At 34.4% G+C, this 19886-nt stretch overlaps 3 protein-coding genes across 5 annotated transcripts; 2 read left to right on the top strand and 1 right to left on the bottom strand.

Moving 5' to 3' along the window:
- Positions 1–577: 577 nt before the first annotated feature.
- Positions 578–9017, top strand: LOC129285021 (small RNA 2'-O-methyltransferase). Its single transcript, XM_054920558.1, has 10 exons — positions 578–842; positions 2272–2598; positions 3474–3563; positions 3782–4236; positions 4313–4558; positions 5447–6372; positions 6608–6759; positions 6835–6951; positions 7230–7367; positions 8248–9017. Exons 2-10 carry the CDS (start codon positions 2329–2331, stop codon positions 8686–8688), a joined length of 2835 nt encoding a protein of 944 aa, XP_054776533.1. The 5' UTR covers positions 578–842; positions 2272–2328; the 3' UTR covers positions 8689–9017.
- Positions 9018–9255: 238 nt separating this feature from the next.
- LOC129286746 (pentatricopeptide repeat-containing protein At5g43790) lies at positions 9256–11068 on the bottom strand. 2 transcript variants are annotated; one of them, XM_054922756.1, is made up of 2 exons: positions 9861–11068; positions 9625–9765 (listed from the first exon to the last, which is right to left on the bottom strand). In XM_054922756.1, the coding sequence occupies exons 1-2, from the start codon at positions 10980–10982 to the stop codon at positions 9757–9759; spliced, it is 1131 nt and encodes a 376-aa protein (XP_054778731.1). In that variant the 5' UTR covers positions 10983–11068; the 3' UTR covers positions 9625–9756. The 2 variants fall into 2 exon arrangements, with proteins under 2 accessions (XP_054778730.1, XP_054778731.1); XM_054922755.1 differs by having other exon boundaries at positions 9256–11068.
- An 860-nt stretch (positions 11069–11928) lies between these two features.
- On the top strand, positions 11929–18849 carry LOC129285829 (histidinol dehydrogenase, chloroplastic-like). Of its 2 annotated transcripts, none has more exons than XM_054921749.1 (14): positions 11929–12089; positions 13471–13575; positions 13694–13746; positions 13895–13967; positions 14073–14174; positions 14620–14721; positions 14837–14908; positions 14998–15060; positions 15190–15231; positions 15750–15809; positions 15906–16016; positions 16421–16591; positions 17012–17102; positions 18311–18849. In XM_054921749.1, the coding sequence occupies exons 2-14, from the start codon at positions 13483–13485 to the stop codon at positions 18580–18582; spliced, it is 1305 nt and encodes a 434-aa protein (XP_054777724.1). In that variant the 5' UTR covers positions 11929–12089; positions 13471–13482; the 3' UTR covers positions 18583–18849. The 2 variants fall into 2 exon arrangements, with proteins under 2 accessions (XP_054777724.1, XP_054777726.1); XM_054921751.1 differs by having other exon boundaries at positions 15750–15805; positions 15911–16016.
- The last annotated feature ends 1037 nt before the right edge of the window (positions 18850–19886 follow it).

Raw genomic sequence — 19886 nt, forward strand, 5'->3', positions numbered from 1 at the left:
GAAAAATTATGATTCTTTAAATAAAAGTTGTAAATAGGGTTTATTATTTTGAGAACTTTTTTTTAATAGTAAAAATTATACTTGACAAAATTGTAATTTTTTGTTCAATTCTTGCGATTAATAAAATTTTTTTTTCTTTAAGTTAAAATTGTGATTCGGGTTTGTTTTTTAATAACAGAAATTATAATTGATAGGTTATAATTTTCAATTTAATTCTTATGATTTGTAGAATAAAAATTGTGATTTCTTAACAAAAATTGTTCATAGAGTTTGTTATTTTTAATAAGGGTAAATTTATATTTTCACTAAAAAAATTATTGATAAATCTAGAGATTTTGTTGGAATTATGACATTTCGAAAGGTTAATTTATTATTTATATAATTTAAAAGTATTTTATTATTATTTAAAAATGAAATTCTAAATTATTTTCATTTTCTTATTTTTTAAGAAAAACGATAATAATTTTAAAAATTAGATAAATGTCAAATTATTGATGATGAATTGAAAGAATATTGTGATAATAGGATGAGCTGAGGGTGAGAAGGGGCTCTAGTCTTGACTCGACACTTGACAGTCAAGTAATGGAGTGAAACTTAAGAAGGAAGGCAGGAACGTTACAAAAACCCCTCCAAAACCTCTCCCTCCTCCTTTCCCCCAAAAAAGCCATTAACTTTCCCTCTTCCTCTTGCTTCCTAATTGATTCCATATCATAAAATCACGATCCTTCCTTCCTAAATTCCAACCTCTGTCATTGTTCCTCGTCTCTCCGTTTCATATCTAAAACCTCTCTCTCTCTCTCTCTCTTCCTGCTCCCATTGTTGGTTTGGTTACGTTTTTGGAGGTACCATCGCTGCTATTTTTTATTTTTATTTCTATTTTTAGTTTCATTCAATGTTGGTTTCTTTCGTCTTTTCTTCTGCTCCGGAGTGGCTTTCGTACATTGAATTTGCTTCATATTCTTTCGCTTCCAATTATTGAGCCATTTTAATCATCCTCTCGTTTCTCTGGATGGTTTCCCTGCTATTACATTGTTGGTTCCCGGTGTTCTCCGAGTCGATTTGAATTCATTATCTGGCATTTGGCTTGAATGTCAGAAACATGATTTATGGTGCATGAAAATGTTTGATGTTTATTAAGTCCCTTGGGCAGAGGAAGACCTTGTATGCATAGTTGTGTATTAGATGCTTAAAATTTCTCTGTTTGGAGACCATGAAGCTTGGCAGCCCTCGGATTGGGCGTATAAAGGAAAAGGAGGAAGGGTTACTTCTGGGTCCTTCCTTTGTTAACTCGGTCGATTGGATTCGCTTAGATTTCGACTGTTTTTTTTTTTTTTTAATATTATAATAATTTACTACTACAGAATAATATCTGCGTTCGCATTTATAATAATGTACGACTACAGAATAGTATCTGCGTTCGGATTTCACAATTTGTACTCCCATTTTCTTCGTTAAGAAGATTTCGAATGTACAATATTGTAATTATGCTGTTAAACGATGATTATACGCTTAATAAGATGATCATTTTGATTCTGATGTCAGTTGAAAGTCAATGAACTGAAGTTGAATTCGGAGTTTTTCTCTGTGAAATTATTATGATGGTCTTAGAGGACAAGGAACACTTTACTTTCACTTGATTTGGGCTTTTGAGTTCCTTTTTTTTTTTTTATAATATACTTTATTCCTTACATATGAGCTATGCTTTTGAAAAAAAGAAAATAATTTTTTTAATTCTATTACCTCTTTGAAGTCTTTAGGTCCTAACAGATGAATCTATAGCATCCTAAATTTGGAACTAGTGCTAGAATTGCTGCTCATGCTGGTTGGGCAGTGCAGATAGTTTGTCTGCAATATGCCAGTCATTTGTTCTTTGGAGTTATTTTCCCTATTAAATATGTAAAATCTACTAGCATAGATGAGTAGCATGGTTCACTATGTAACTGGATACTTGAAATAATTTGCTGTTACTTGTTAGTTCTTAAGGAGTTTTTACATGTCTGTTTTTTTATGTTGATAAAAACATTTAGAAAATTGCTGAAAAGTTCACTTTGGTTTTACTAGTATTATTACAAATTAGATTTCAGAAGATAACTAAAATTAAATTAAAGCCTTCTGCATTCTAGTGATCCTTCCACTAAAAGATTTCTTTTCTTCTTCTTTTTTTTTCCTTTCATGAAAATGGGAAGCTGTATTTGTCATTAATTCTATTAAAGCTACTAGATAGTAATCACTTAATGTTAGTCTGACAGTTTCAAAATTTTAATAATGTAGGACTGATGGACGCTTAATCATTGTTTTACAAGAGTATAATGTGCTCAGATATTTAAAATGGAAGCAAAAGGACATTCTGCTGTTGAATTAAAGAAAGCGACCCTTACACCTAAGGCTATAATACACCAAAAATTTGGCGGGAAGGCCTGCTACACAGTAGAGGAAGTAAATGAGCCTATTCAAACAGAAGGCCCTGGATTAATGCCACAAAAGGGTCCTTGCCTATATCGGTGTTGTCTGCAGCTTCCAGAACTTTCTGTTGTGTCAGGGACCTTTAGAAAGAAGAAGGATGCAGAGCAATCAGCTGCAGAGATGGCTTTAGAAAAGGTTTGACTTAGTTTCATAATCATGGTGCACAATCAATAACTCAATAGCATTATACTTAATACTTAATCGTGATTTCTATTAAACCTAGATTTGTATATATTTACCATGATTGGTAATTCACTTGCTTTTTCTCCTAGGACTTTAGCTTTACTGCTAGATATGGCCTCATCCGGCTGGCTCTTAAAATCATATGTCTCTTTAAACATACACTTTATGATCAGGCAAGGAGAGGTAAAACCTGTATATTAATTCTTAACCCCAAAAATTTGAGTTTCTAATCATGATGCTTTAGATTCTTTGTTCATTCTTCTACTTAGGGTTGAGTTGTTTAGAACTATTATAGACTTTTGTAGATGAATAAGGAGACTAGTTTCTCTGTTCTCGTTAAGGAAACGGATTCCTTTCTAATGTTTTTCAAGTACTGGAAATTTATGTACTAGTTTCTTGCTTGATTTGTAAAATAAATATAAATTCTGGAATTGACAACATTGTTTCAAATACTTAAATTCTTGTGTCTTGGAACTGGATTGCTTATTTCTTATGGGAACCATCCAAGCAAAAATAAAATCAAATTGTAGCTGAGAATCTGATTTCTTGTGAGAAGCTTGGGCTTGGCTAGTTTTATTTTTAAAGTTTCTTTTGATGCTTCTGCAATAGAGGTCTTAAGGCTGAGTTGCATGAGACATGAGGATTTGAAATTGACTATTGTTCAGTTTGGGAGAGATTTTATACTAGTATCATTTATTTGGTAATTTTGCTTCACCTTCCTAATAGTTTTCTCTTAAGCCTTTATAGTTTTTCACCTTCATCTGAGAATTAACCTTTATAGTTTTATGCTATGATAAATGATTTGGCTATTTGTTACTCTGATGCAGCTTGGCATCCACCCTACAGCCAGTGATCCCACTCCACAAGAAGCATGGGAAAGTTTAGTTGCTCGAATCACCTACTTATTTTCTGAAATGGTAGGCATTCTGATCGGGCTTTCACTTGATAGTGTAAAAAAATTATGTCTACTGTCAATAATGGAAGACAGGAATGCCTCTATTTGTTGGCCACAATGATGATAAATTAGTGAATTAGGAATTGAAGGGATTTGATTGATGTTATGTTTTTCCAGTTGTATCTTTCGCTGAATTGTGCTCCAGTCTGAACCCATTCTTTGTTGTCTTCAAACATGCAGTTTCTTACATCACTTCATCCACTCAGTGGTCACCTTGGAGCGACTTTGTGGAGAGAAGGTGATCTTTGTGGGTCAATTCCCGTTTCTGTGATTGCTGTCTGTGACACAAAGCTCTTTAACTTGTGTAAATATATTAATCCTGAGGCGGAGTCAAATCCATTGTGTGTTAATTTGTGCATAATGAGGGCTGCTGCAGAGTTATCTGGGTTTCTTTCTACTTCAGAACGGCATCTCTGGGTTAAAAAACAGAGTCCCTATGCTCAAGAAATTATTGAGTCATTAATGATGCAAAGTGGCATGCTAGAGTGTGTTCAAGTTGCGGCTGCAAAAATTCCTAGTTCAATGGAGAAACCTATTGAAACAGTGACTCTTCATATTCCTGCAAAAGAGTACTACCTTGATATCATTGCAAAAGAACTTGGTTTAGAAGATGCATCCTATGTTCTAATTTCAAGGTAGCATAAAACTAGGGTCCCTCTCATCATCATTGTTTTAGTTTGTTACTGTCTAACTTGTTATTGTTTATGGCAGAAATTTGGGCAAAGCTTCTTCTGAAACAAGATTATTCTTTGCTGCATCAAGATCATTTTTTCTAGATCAATCTTCTGATTTGCTAAATGTGAAGGAAACTCTACATTTTGAGGGATCTCTAAATGTGAGGGCTAGTTACTTGTCTGGACAATGTATATTTGGTGATGCAATACTTGCATCCATTGGATATACATGGAAATCTAAAGATCTTTTCTATGAAGACATAACAGTTCAGTCATATTACAGGTATCCTAACTTTCTGAGGCATCTTTTACTTGTTTATCATATCATCTCAACCTTATGTTACCTTCTGAACACAACTAAAAGTGTTACTTTGAGAGATCAGAATAAATTGAATGTGTCAATACGTCCTGCACATGTGGCATAATGTGATGGTCAACTCAAATGTTTTCAGAAAAACTGGAGCAGATTTTTGTTGGCTTTTCTATCAGAGGAAACAAAATCTCATCAACTCCTAAGTTATGTGGTGGTACTTGGGCTTATGTCATGTTGGGCTGATGGCTTATTGCATATGCTTAAAATGATGGTAGTAGTGTCTAGCTATTTCTGGCTTATGTGTCAAGCAAAACTTCTTGCCCTGTGATTTTGCTTGATTGAAATTCTCTTTGTTGAATATATTAATTAAAACCAATCCTTGGCCCTCACTTAATAGTTTAAGCCAGTCAGTTATTGATAATAAAAGTTGATATCTTTCATGTTTATCCTTAATAATTTGTGTCTTTTGTCTTTAACTTAACATATACTCTCTCCGTTCAAAATTATAAGGCACTTTAACTATTTTACACCTCCAATAAGTTAGTTAATAGCATTTAATATTTTACATTCTTTTTATATTGATCTTTATTTAATAGGGTGTCTTAATTAGAAAACCTTGTTAATTGCATCCCCTAATTAAGGGCATTTTTGGAAAAACTTTATTAACTACATCTTGAAAGATCCAAAATGTATTATATTTTTTAACATGATACTTCAAATAAAGTGCTTTATAACACTGAACGGAGGAGTATTTTAACTCATTTTGTCATGTGAATTTTACACATCTCATTCTTTATTCACTGAATCATTATGATTAGTGAACTCCAACATTTAATTATTTTTACATTGCTATCACAGGATGCTTATAAGTAAGTCGCCAATTGGGATCTATAAATTGTCCAGAGAAGCAATACTTGCAGCTGATTTGCCCTCATCATTTACAACAAAAGCAAATTGGAGGGGTTCCCTTCCCAGAGATATGCTTTCTATGTTTTGTCGTCAGCACCGTCTACTTGAACCTGTCTTCTTCCCCTTAAGTTGTCCTTCAAAAGGATCATCTGAATCATCAGGATCTTCCTTGAAGGATGCGTGCTCATCTACTGAAGGGATTGAACATGCCAGAGGAGCCTCATTAACAGCAAGTGCAAAACAATCAGAAGTATCAGGATGCACATTTAAATGTGAAGTTAAATTATTTTCAAAGTCTAAAGATTTAATCATTGTTTGTTCCCCAGAGGATCAGTTTAAGAAGCAGAATGATGCCTCACAGAATGCTTGTTTGAAGATTCTATCATGGCTAAATGAGTATTTCAAGAACAGCAGTGCTCCTTTTGAGATGTTATATCATACTGCAGACAGCTTCAATATTCAGATTCATTCCAAAAACCTTTTTGAAGAGTTTGCTGTATGTGAATCAGTACGAAATGCTCAGCTTAACACACTTGAATGTATGCGTCCATCATGTACGGTACCTGCATATGGAATACGCTCATTAAAGATTGACGGGTCAGATTCTGGTGTTTGCCCATGCAATGGATCTATACCTTGTATAAGCTATTCTATTTCTTTGGTGGTAGAGGGTGGCAATATGAAAGAACTTATTGAAGCTTGCGAAGAATTTGAGTTTGAGATAGGGGTTGGTGCTGTGATTACCGATGTTGAGGGGGTTGTGATGCAAATGTGTGTTGGACAGTCTGCTTGTTTCACCGCAGAGTTACCCCCTTCTGAATTGATTTTAGCTTCAGCTGCTGATTCAGTCAGAACTCTTTCTTTGCTGTCTTCTAGTAAGTTAATCTCTCCTGTTATTTGTATCTTGATGGTTTTCTAAATGATGGTATGGCTCAATTGACGGAGAACAAAATGCTTTTAGGATATTGAACTTGCAAATTAGATAGGATGCCTTGTGTTAGTTATCTATGAAAAGTGGTGTAGGCAAGGGGAGATCACATTTTGGTTGGGGATTGAGGGTCTGAACTTGCTCCTAAAAACCAAGTGGATTATTCTCATTTTATTTTTCAGAACCCTGCTACATGGAATATGCAATAGTTTTGACCAAGTTAACAGAACCTATGGAGGAAAGGATGGAACAAGCTCTTTTTAGCCCTCCACTTTCAAAGCAAAGGGTGGAGTTTGCAGTGCATCACATTATAGAATCCTGTGCTGCCACTTTGGTAGACATAAATTTCTTATAATCTATTCTTTACTGTTTATCTAAGACATGAGTTTAATATTCTCCTTGGTGATAGGTTGATTTTGGATGTGGATCTGGAAGTTTGCTGGAAGCATTGTTAAATTATCCTACTTCTCTTGAAAAAATTGTTGGCGTTGATATTTCACTGAAAGGTCTTGCTCGGGCTGCAAAGGTGTCAACTACATTGTTATAAGTTATAACATGAAATTATCATTTTCTTTTGGTACAGCACCTAGGATTTCTTCTTATTGGCTTTACTAGAGATGAGTTCTGTTGTTCCGATTGATAGTCAACATTGTCTTCACTCGATATATCTCATACTATAACCAAGTGAAAAATGTTATATAATTCGACTGTTGCTCTGCGGAATTTGATTATGATTTTATTGCACCCACCATCCCTTTTGTGGAGCTATTAGGTTCTCAATGCTGATAGCTATGAACTATGCAGGTTCTTAATTCAAAATTAGTTACAAACTCAGACGTTGATGTGCCATTTGCTGGGATCAAATCTGTTATTCTTTATGAAGGTTCAATTACAAGTTTTGATTCCAGATTGCATGGATTTGATATTGGCACTTGCTTAGAGGTACTCCCTTCCCCATTGTACTTTTTACTGGCATTGACTTACTTACACGTTGTACATCCAAATTTAAAGATACCCTTTAGAACATAAGTTCCTCTCCTATTTTTGCTCTGTCGCTGATCTCATCAATGGCTGTTGGTTTAGCTACTATTGATATGAGAATATGTTCCTTATTGTCTTCTACTTCTTATACCAGCATTTGAACTCAGGACCCCAACATTACACCTTGAATGGCTCACACCTGAGACCAAATTTGCTAGTTCTGTTCTTTGTTGTTTTTGTCAGATAATTAGTCAATATTCAACACGTTTCAATAATTAACCCAGAATTGTTGCCTTCTTCCCACCTTTTCTACTTTAGGACCATATGTGTATGTATAGTGTCTGTGTATGCATGCTTGCATTACTGAGACTTTTGTTGCAGATGACTTTTCTTTATATGACTAGTAAACCTATATATCAATCACAATTTAAAATGAAGCTAAGGTATCATGCATGAGAATGGGCAAATAGGATGTAATGGGGATTAATGGGAAGCAATCTGCCAAAAGATTTTGACTCTGGAATGAGGAAAATTGCAATAAGGAAATATATAAATTGTGAGAACTTCTGAGCTTACTTCTTTCTGCTTCTTCTTGCTTGCATTTGTATACTAGTAACCCTAGACTGGTAGAGATTTGATTGTCAGATGTGGAGCTTGGGTATTATATACCTGATTACCAGCTTGGAGTATCCTTGTTGCCATTTAATGTAAACCATGTATTATGTAAATACTGCATGTTGGTATGCATATTTTAGACCTGCGGGTTTTGTGTGTGTGTGTGTGTGTGTGTTTGTGGAAATTGTGATTTTGAAGTTGATATAAATCATTGGTGATATTGTAGGTTATTGAGCATATGGAAGAAGACCAGGCATGTCTATTTGGTGATGTAGTATTAACTTCTTTTCGTCCAAGGATTCTCATAATTTCGACACCAAATTATGAATACAATGTAGTGCTTCAGAGGTCTAATCCCGCGAACCAGGAACAAGAAGAGGAGTCGGATGAAAAATCCTCATTACCGTCATGTAGATTTCGCAATCATGACCACAAATTTGAGTGGACTAGAGACCAGTTCAGTCGGTGGGCATCTGATTTAGCTGCACGACACAATTACAATGTAGAGTTCGGTGGGGTGGGGGGGTCAGCTGATGTTGAACCGGGCTTTGCCTCACAGATTGCTGTTTTTATTAGAAGAGAATCTATGGTTGAAGATGAGCTGAAGGATGCTGATTTAGATCACCAATTCAATGTTATATGGGAATGGAATGGAATCAGCAGATGAAATATGTTTTTTGGACAACAAGCTGAAACTCGTACAGTTTACTCAACTGCTGGGAACTGAATGAAAAAAGTTGGAGCAAACGAGAATGACAGAAAGGAGAATTTCGATTGTTATATTTCCTGGACGTGGTCTCAAACGATTCTTGTAAAAGAAGAGAGAGATGTCATGTGTATCCTGATGTGATCTATAGCTTTGGGGGTTGGGTAAAGCTTATTATATAATTTTGGTGATGCAAAATGTTTAACTTGACAGAGCATTGTTTCTAACGTTGGAAAAATAATACAATTACTGAAATTAAAAAAAATAAAGTATATATGTTCACCTTGAAATTTACTGAGTCGGCAAATTTTAAGTAATAACTTTAGTTTATAAAAAAATAAATATTTATGTGATCTTTTTAAATAAAAGTTATCGTGTACTGTTGAAGAATTATAAAAAATTTCATACTTCTGTTGAAGAACTCAATAACAAAACACGCCAAAATTGTATTTAAATTTTTGCAAAGAATATGTACTTCTCATCTTATTTTAATAATTATATTCACTTGTAGCATATTAATTTATCAAAACAAAACTGCATTGCACAGGTATTTATAACTTTGGTAGACATCACCAGTAATCCTTGCAAGAACAAGTCCCATCTTGGAAATGATGAAAGCGAGTTCGATCTCTAACTACAATATTTATCCGATAAATAATTGACATCAGCTTAGTGCCAGCATGACAGTCCTCACAAACACGAAGGTTTTTCAAAATTCTTATGGGAGAACTCGAATCCGATGCTGCTATAAGAGCAAATGCTATCGCCAGCCTTTCACTATGGTAAGAAAGAGCATCTTCCTTGTCTTCTTCTTCCATGTCAAACAAAACTTGAGCTGTTCTTGGTTTGTGACCATATTCTTGTAGCCTTCTATTCATCTCCTCAATCTTCAAATATATCTCTTTAGAAAATGGATGAGTTTTATCACCTGTGAGAAACTTATGCATGGCCCCACCAATCTCAACTAAGCTAAATCCAGGAATTTTGTCAACACCTCGATGTTTCATTAGAATTCTCACTCTTTTCACGTCATCCCACCTGTTGAAATTAGCATACATATTGGACAGAAGCACGTAGTTTCCACTAGTTTCTGGTTCTAATTGCATTAATTGCTTGAGTGCAACTTCACCTACCTCTATATTTCCATGAAGTCTTGCTGCCCCAAGTAAAGCCCTCCACAATATTGCATTTGGCTTCATGGGCATTTTCTGCACCGTCTTCTCTGCCTCATTTAGACGTCCTGCTCGACCAAGAAGATCAACTAGGCAGCCGTAATGCTCAAGCTTTGGCTCAATACCATGAACCTCCTTCATGGACTCAAATATTTCACAACCTTCCTCCACCAATCCAACATGAGAACAGGCAAACAAAGTAACTACAATGGTTGCACTATCAGGAACCAACCCCTTAGGTTTCATGTTCTCATAAAGTTCAAGTGCCTGATGCCCGTGACCATGAGCCGCAAACCCGCCAATCATTGCATTATAACAAAATGTGTCCCTTTCAGGCATTTTATCAAACACTTGGTAGGCAAGGTTCACGCAGCCACATTTGGAATACATGTCCACTAATGCAGTACCCACAAATCGGTTTACCACAATATTGTCCCTTAAGACATAAGCATGTGCCCACATACCTTGACTAAGAACACCTAAATTAGAACAAGCTCCAATTAAAGCCACAAATGTAACTTCATTAGGCCGTATTTGAGACTCCTGCATCTCATTGAACCCATGCAGTACGTCTAAAGACACATCAGCATCTTCAAAACTAGCATTACGTGTATAAGCAGCTAACAAAGTGTTCCACATGGCCAGATCAGGTTCGCAGATTTGATTGAACAGATACCTACACTGGTTTAATTTCCCACATTTAGCATAGAAATTGACCAGAGAGGCTGGGACAAAGCGATCAGATGTGGGTTCAAGGAACTTGAAGACATGGGTATGAAGGGGTTGGCCATAATGAAGCCATGCGTCAGAGGCACAAGCCTTGAAGAGGGATGGAAAAGTGAAACTATTGGGTCTCAAGGTAGTGTTATTGTGGAAGAGAATTTGATTATAAAGTGAGAAGGCTACATGAGTATGTTCACTATGATGATTGGTGACAGAAGAAATAAGAGTATTAAAGAGGAAGATTGTTGGATTTGGGATGCTTCTGAAGATGTTAACAGCATAGGTTAAGGAAAGCTTGGAGGATTGAATGAGGAGACGACTGAGAGGGTATGTGTGGAGGGCGAGACCAATTGTGAGCATACGGGCATGAACTTGCTTTAAGGTGTCAAGTGTATGGCACCTTCCTAGGATTTGTAGTGTTGGGTTGTTGAAGATGGGGCTTTGGGCTTTCATGGGAAGGTTTTGTAATCTTCATATGAATGGATTTCTTCTTTTATACTCTCACCGCAGGGGAATGGAGCAATGAGCGTGCATGTAACAATAACATGGAAAGGATAACAACTATGACTAAAAAAAAAAATGATAATAATTTTTTTTTGTGATAATTTAATTCTTTAAAATATCATAATTTTTTTAAAATTTTTAAAGACTTTTTTAATATTAATAAATTTATATAAATTATTAAATTACCCTCATTGAAAATAAATAATTCACAAATTTTATTTAAATATTCACAACTTTCGTTCGTATATTCGTAATAATGAAAAAGCAAATCATAATGATTTGCTGTTTGATTATTATGAATATAAGAATGAAAATTGTAAATATTTAAACAAAATTTATGAATCACTTATTTTTAATAGGGGAAATTTAGTAGTTTTATAAATTCATTAATAACAGAAAAATTTTTAAAAATTTTAGGAGAATTATGATATTTCGAGAGACTAAATTATCATTTATATATTTTAGAGAGATTTTATTGTCATGTTTCCATGATTCTATAAAAATATATCCAAGCATTTTTATTTGTTAAAATTAATTATAAACTTAAAAAATATAATTGGTTTTGATATATAATGTGTTTGATTATTTTTAAGAAAACTACGATTTTATGTTAATAATTAATTTTATATGTAATAATAAGTATTCAACTTTTCAGTTATTCATCTTGCTGCAAATCATTGGCCAAAAAAAAAAAAAAAACTCTTGCTGCAAATTGTATTTTTATTGGACATCATTCAATTTTCAATTTTCATTTTCCCATATAAATTCACTCTCTTTCAGTTGTTGTAGGCTTTATTCTCTTCAATGACACGTTTGTATTTGTAGTTTTATACAAATGAACGATGACGTCAAGCACAAAACGTTAGCCTTCGCGTCCGGCAAAGGACTCCGCCAATCGCCAGTCAGACTTGCGTTTCTCTTTTGACCTTCAACCTGCTCTCGGGCCTGCACAGTGCGCACACTGTAAGTTTACGCCTTTTGCTTTTATCAACATTAACCAAATTATTCGGACAACATTTTTGTCTTAGATTTACTGATTCCGAGATGATTTTGTTTGTTTCATTATCGATGAAAGCATATCGTTTTAACAAATCCCTTCGGTTGCCCTGCATTTATGTGATAAATTTGCGTTGCATTAATGGTGGTGCCATTTCTAGACAGCTTTTGTGGTTTTGTAATGCGCTTCCTGGATGCTTGCTGGATTATCAGCTTGCTGTATATATGGGTTTATATTTCTTGTGTAAAGCGCTGGTGCTGCTCAATCCGCCCAAATCCATTGCAGTTGATATCTTAGAAAACACCGAGAAGAGATAGTTTCACAACTCCGTTTACACAAAATGCAATCGTTGACTTGCGCCATTGATTCGGCGGATTGTTTTACATATCAATGGCAGGGAAGCAGAGTTGTTTTTCATGTGGCCGGAAAGTTGTGGAAGTACCATTGCTTGTGTTTTAGGACGTGAAACAAACCTTCAGCTAGCCAAGCAAGTTAATTAACGCCACAAAATAATAAACTGTTCCGCTTTTTCCTATCTTTCTATTGGACTCTGATCTTTATTTGAAAAATGGAATTTGAAGACACCATTAGCCTTTTGACTATATTCGGCTTCGATGCTATTGACTTCTACTATAGTCTTCATCCTGTATCCATATTCAAGTAAAATCCCTTTTGTTTGCTCCTCGCTGGCTACCTAAAATATTTATCTGATTGTCTATATTGTTGTTTTGGTAACATTTGTCCAATTGAAATTTTTTCTTCCTTAAGTTCCAATTTTCTTCATTGTTTGATTAAAAACTTTTATTCCATAGTGAGTACTATTTATTGGTCTGATTAAAGATGATGGCGGGGAGTCAGCTTTTATGTTTAACCAGAGCAATCACTTGAAGAGGCCTTCCCAACTTGAGCTTATCAAATTACTGGCATTTCCAGAAGGTCCAGAACGGCATTGATTTAATCTCACGGCATTGAACAGGCGTATCAATTGAAGATTGACAGTTTTTCTTGATACTCTGTGGGGTTGTGAGAATATGGATCTATGCATGTGCCCTCTGTCTCTGGGCATGGGGACATTCAATTTTGGTCACTGATCGACACATTAGAATTTTAGTTTAGCATTTTTTTCAGTATCTTAAGTAGCACAAAAGTTGTGGAATATAGACCATACACAGATATAGATAGAAAGATATGCACCATATTTAACTTATAATCTTTGTGCTAATTATATTGTTTGTGGTTTGTTGGAAAATAAGGTGTTAAACCACCTTGTCAGTTTGCCATATCGTTAAGCTTTGTTCTTCATGCCATAACATTGCATTTCTTGCTACAATGTTTTCCTGTAATCAGATAAAGTGCTTGATGAAGTCATATAGATTGTCAGAACTTACTTGGGTTGAGATTGAGAGTCTTAAGACTCGCCCTCGCGTAGATTTCTCTTCCATTTTCAGTGTGGTAAGTATTAGTTATTGTTTTTAATTTACCTGATAAACTTATCTACGATTAATAATGTTTTGTTATAGATCATTTTCACAGAACTGTGCTTGATTAACGTAGAATCCTTGTGCTATAGGTAAACCCAATTGTTGATGATGTTCATAAACGAGGTGATGCAGCAGTTAAAGAGTCAGTGCTTCTTAATAAGTTGTTCCCAGCGAAGTTTGTTTAAATTTGTTAATTACTTTCAATTACTAATCCTATTTAGTTATCTCCTGTGTCTTTTCATATCTTCTTTAGCTAAGCTTCAAACATTGTATCTACTCTTGTTTCATAGGTATACATCAAAATTTGACAAAGCAGAACTAGACAAGATTGTTGAAAATGTCTCAGAGCTTCCTGATCCAGTGGTATAATTATTTGAACCTGCATAACTTAATCGAAAAACTTTGTATGCATTTGGTTGAAACTATTCCTTTATTTTGAATGCTTATTGATTTGGTGCCTTTCTGCAGCTTGATGAATCCATTAAGGAAGCTTTTGACATTGCCTACAGCAATATATATGCGTTTCATCATGCTCAGAAGTCAGCAGATAAAAGTGTAGAGAACATGAAAGTATGTTAATGACTAGTTCATTCTTATTTCTTGGCTAGGTTGAGTGGACAAAAGTAATGAGTGTGAGCCGTTATACATATTCACGTTCACCATAAAATAAAAAAAAGTTGAAAGTTTAGTGGAATTGGTATAGCAAAGTGCAATAGTAAGAATTAAGCTATTGCTGCAATTTGACCCCAAAAAAAAAAAGTTGTTGCTGCGATATCTTGGAAAAGTTAGATTGATACTGGAAGGATATAATGCTTAGAAGATTCATTTGCAGATGCAGTCATATGCTTCAGTATTCTCAAAAAGGTTTATTCTAAACTTGTGGATGTTCATAAATGATGTGCATGTCATGCCATTTCATTTCAAGTCTTCATGTCTGTGACACTCTTGATACTTCAAATTTCATTGCCATCCAATACCGCATCTTTGATTCATATGTATTTTCCATAAATGTCAGGGAGTGAAATGCAAGCGAGTTGCAAGATGCATTGATTCTGTGGGTCTTTACATTCCAGGGGGAACTGCAGTATTACCATCAACAGCTCTGATGCTTTCAATAGTAAATTGAATGATATTTCATATGCTTTTGTTATTGTTTTTCATCTAATAATTATTGTTGTGATTATTAACGTTTATCACCATATTAAGTTTACATTTAAATACTCTGTATCTAGCCTGCACGGATTGCTGGATGTAAAACTATTGTTCTTGCAACTCCTCCAGCTCAGGATGGCAATATATGCAAGGTATTTGTTCATCTTGGATGAATAATATAATTATGAGGCTTCTCTAGTCTTGCTCTGAATTCCGAGTTATGACCAATGATTTCCTGCAGGAGGTTTTGTATTGTGCAAAGAAGGCTGGGGTGACCCACATTCTTAAAGCAGGAGGAGCTCAGGTTTGAAATGATGACATAACCAATTTTCTGGCTTTGTAATTTGAGAATACTACCCTTTACGTTTAGTTGTATTTTATGTATTTGTATTATCTTAAACATTAATTTACATGATATTCTTCTCCATTTCAGGCCATATCAGCAATGGCCTGGGGTACAGAATCTTGTCCAAAGGTTCTCAATGATAACTTATCTCTCCTGTCGTGTTCTATATTCAAATTATTGTTGTGCTATTAGCAGTCATTAGATTGAGCTCTATCCTCTCTTAAATTCTTAATATAAAGTGTGTTGTATGTATTTTAATTATTTTATCATTTCCTTTTGCATATCTCATTAAAATCAGCTCGTCTTCATGATTAAATTTGCTTGATTTATTCAAAGTCATCTCATAAGATTTGAATAGCTTTTGGAATCTCACTCGCCACTGTACTGTCATTATTAATTTGAAGAGTTTAATGTGTTTACAATTCATGGTCAATGGCAACATATTTCTCCACTGCTTTTTCCTTTATATGATTACCTAGTAAGATATTGCATCAGAATTTGCTCACTTTGATGTTTTAAAGAGGATATTATTATATTAAATAATTAGATGACTGAAAAGTATCTGGAAGTAACTTTTTGTACTTTTTCCAGTATTTCATAGTTTGTGTCAATTTTTCAACTGTGGATTTGTGGTGTCACTTCTGAAGGTTGAGAAGATTTTTGGCCCTGGAAATCAGTATGTCACAGCTGCAAAAATGATACTGCAAGTATACCCATTTACGATTAAGTCTGGTTTTGTTTTCATCGTTGTTTCATGTACTCAAAATCTTAGAGCTTTCCCCCCTAATCTTTAAAACCTTCAGAACAGTGAAGCCATGGTTTCAATTGACATGCCAGCCGGACCATCTGAAGTTTTGGTCATTGCAGACAAGCTTGCTGTGCCTCGTCATGTAGCAGCTGATTTGCTTTCCCAGGTTTGTAGAAAAATCATGAAGTTTTGTGTATTCTTTGTTTTTGCATCTGTTTTCTTCTGTCTTTTTCCTTGTATTTATCTCTTCTTCTAATATTTTTTTTCCACAATAAGAATGGTTTACAAAAGCTATAAATACATGATAGAGAATGTATGACATGTTTTATGTGTGTCTGACATCTATTTAGGCTGTTTTTCTAACATATTCAATCTAGAGTTTGTTTCACTTTGCTTTCCTTTCGATACAAATGGTCATGTAGAGTCATTTTACTTTCCTGCATTTTAGACATATTAACAACTCAAAATCTTAAAAGTATTCATTTTTTCAAATCTATTCAAGTGAATAACAGGAGACATTTTTCTGATGTGGATTTCTGACGTCATTATAACTAACTAATGATTTTTCAGGCTGAGCATGGTCCTGATAGTCAGGTTGTTCTTGTGATTGCTGGAGATGGTGTGGATATAAAAGCTATAGAGGAAGAACTCAGCAAGCAGTGCAATAGTCTTCCAAGAGGAGAGTTTGCCTCTAAAGCCCTGAGCCACAGTTTTATTGTGCATGCACATGATATGCTTGAGGTTAGTCCTGTAGTTGAAGTTCTCTTTATGCTCAAGCCCAAGTAATGCCTTTTATGTGCATTATATGTGTGTATATTAGCATATTTGATTGTCTTAAGTAAAGCAAAGACAAAAGGTATGTATAGAGAGAGAACTGTTTCTTTGTTAGGAATAACGAACTGTGCTGGGCTTCACTGTGAGTGTGCAGAGGTAATAAGGTTATACAAAATAGTAGAGATTATTGAGTATTGAAGCATGCTATATGGGTTTTTTGCATCATATTTAGGATTATGTCTCGATATTTTTAAATTCAAAACTTGAAACAATAAAAATTAGCCATTAATTTTTTTCTTTATTAACAGTTTTCACTTCGTTCCTAATTTTCTCTGATCGCTCAAGTCTTAGTGTTTCAATATCCATGACTTCTTCTCGAACTTCCAGGCAATCAATTTCTCAAACTTATACGCTCCTGAGCATCTAATTGTCAATGTGAATGATGCAGAGAAGTGGGAGAGTTTTATTGAGAATGCTGGTAAGACTCTATTGTTTTTCCCTTCTATTGCTTTTCTTCATGATGTTGGTAAAAATGTGAAGTATCTGTGACCAACGAAGCCACACAGAGTCACCCCCAAACCCCACCCGGGGGGCGGTGGCAGTGTATTGATTTAAAACTGGAACTTACAGAAAGTTGTCATTGACTGAAGGGGACTCCATCACGTGAACACTGTTATTATTTTAAGGATAAATGAACAACTTACCCCCTGAATTTTAGGTCAAGTAGCATCATAGATTCTAAGCTCATTTATTTTGCAAATTGTTCCCTCAACTTTTGGAAACAGTGCAATGTAGTTGACTAGAAAATAACATAAAGGATCTCAAAAATTACAGAAAAGAACCTCAAAAAAAAAATGTTCTTTTTTGTAATTTTTGGGTCCTTTATTGTAATTTTTTTATCCTTTTTCTGTTCTTTTCTAATTAACTAATTGTCAAATAACTTTTGTTAACGGCAAGGGTTAAATTGCACCATTTTCAAAAATTGAGGTAATAATTTGCATAATAAACAAATTCAGAATCACGGTACGAGTAGACCTAAAATTCAAGAGATAATTTGCTCATTTACCTTTATTTTAATTATTTTTTAATCGCTAGGCCTTCCAAATATATGTTGCAAAGGTGGACAGTGGACTACATTGGCAGCATCAGACTGCCGTTTCTTTTCAAGTCCCATTCCTTACTTTTATTGAGTGTCTAACACCGTTTTTAATGGAGCACCATGTTTTGGGACGGTGAAAAAACAGGCCCTTGGTTTTAGACATTAGACGTAAATTTCAGTTTCAGAAAGCATGTCTGTGGAGTCCTTGAGGCCTTTTCTTGGTCTGTTGTGCCTGTTAGGTTATGTGCCTTTACTTTTTCATCGGTTAAATATAAAGTTTCTTATTTGCACATACTTGCATTTTCTTTACTTTATCAAGGTCAGATCTAAAGAATAAATGAAGTTAGTTCCTTCTGTTGATGAGGTTACTACAACTTCGCTGCAGTTATCTAATGGCTGAAGAATTTTGTGACCCCCTTTTGCAGTTCTTTGCCTATAGTTCTAAACTTCTTATAATTTCAGACATTGAGATGGCATGGGGAAAAAGAAAAGCCCGCATTAGTGAATATGAATTTGATGCCAACTTCTTGAGCTTTAGATTCATTGGCATCTTAGTTCTCTCCCAGTGATCATAATTGTTTCTGCAGGTTCTGTGTTTTTAGGGCCGTGGACTCCAGAGAGTGTTGGTGATTATGCAAGTGGGACAAACCATGTCCTTCCCACTTATGGTTATGCAAGGATGTACAGTGGTGTTTCATTGGACTCTTTCCTGAAGTACATAACCATACAGTCTCTTACAGAGGATGGTCTGAGAAAACTTGGACCATATGTAGCAACCATGGCCGAAGTTGAAGGTCTTGATGCCCACAAGAGAGCAGTTACCCTAAGGCTTCAGGATATAGAAACCAAGCAGGTTTGAAGATAGGATTAAACATTAGACTACTATTCTGCAAATCCCTGCTTCTTGATTAACGCCAAATTTGCAGCCTTTAGCATGATCAGCTTGGCTACACGTTTGTACCATTATTACTTTAGTAGCCACTTTTTTCAATGCAACAATAACTGGGTTTATACGAACGCCTTGATGACTTGTCTTTGTAACTGTGGTGTACTCCATTTTATAGTTTTAGATATTGATTTGTCTTTAATGAAAAGGAATGGTTAGATCTCTAAAAACTACTTGACATGTGAGAGTCATTCAAGGACATACTTCTCAACTCTTTTCTATTCCCTCCCTCTAGTCTTAAGTATAAGACTTAGTTGAGATATTTGTTGACCTCAATATGGGACCCGTGCTTCTCTGTCTCCCTCATTTAATATTCTTTCCCCAAATTATCCATGTTAACTGCATAGTTTTTCAAACTGTCTCCCACATTTAATATTCTCTTTGAAGGGGGTGTTTTAGGCAAAGTGACACATTTTTCACACAATAATAACAAATAACCAATTTTTTTAATTTCCGTGAATTAGTTAACTAAATCTTATACTTGATGGAGGAGTATAAAATTTACGTTCATTTTTGTCAATGATCAGAGTAATGTGAAAGTGACTTTATTTTGGAAGTAGTAAAACCACTTTTATAACCAAAAAAAAAAAACTGATAATAAAATCTCTCTAAAATATGTAAATAATAATTTAATTTCTTGAAATACAAAAATTTCTTTGAAGTCTTTAAAAATTTTTTTATTATTAATGAATTTATATAAATTATAATATTATTCTTATTAAAAATAAATGATTCATAACTTTTTTTTTATATTTGTAATTTTTTTTATATTCACAATAAAACAATAGCAAATAAAAAACATTGTGATTTGCTATTGTATTGTTACAAATTTAAGAAGCGAAGTTAGGAAGAATATAAAAAGAAAAATTATGAATCATTTATTTTCAACAAGAACAATTTAATAATTTATATATATTCATTAATGATTAAAAAACTCTTAAAAGACTTCAGAAAAATTTTAACATTTTAAAGAACTAACTTATCATTTATATATTTTTTAGGAATTTTATTATAATTTTAAAAAAATGCCTTGTGTTTACATAGGAGGAGGGTCGGCCTAAATGGATTTTGTTGGATAGCGTTAATGTTTCGTGAGGCCCACAAACAATGCATCACATCTAAAAAAAAAAAAAAAACACCTCCGTGATGACTGGAGTGACCAACATGCCCAAGACCAGTGAGTTTTCTTCAAGTACACAAATCAATTGAAAAATCAA

The sequence above is a fragment of the Prosopis cineraria genome, unplaced genomic scaffold (assembly GCF_029017545.1).
Source record: "Prosopis cineraria cultivar Desert tree isolate PC_DT_omini unplaced genomic scaffold, ASM2901754v1 PC11, whole genome shotgun sequence".
In the NCBI taxonomy this organism is placed as follows: Eukaryota; Viridiplantae; Streptophyta; class Magnoliopsida; order Fabales; family Fabaceae; genus Prosopis; species Prosopis cineraria.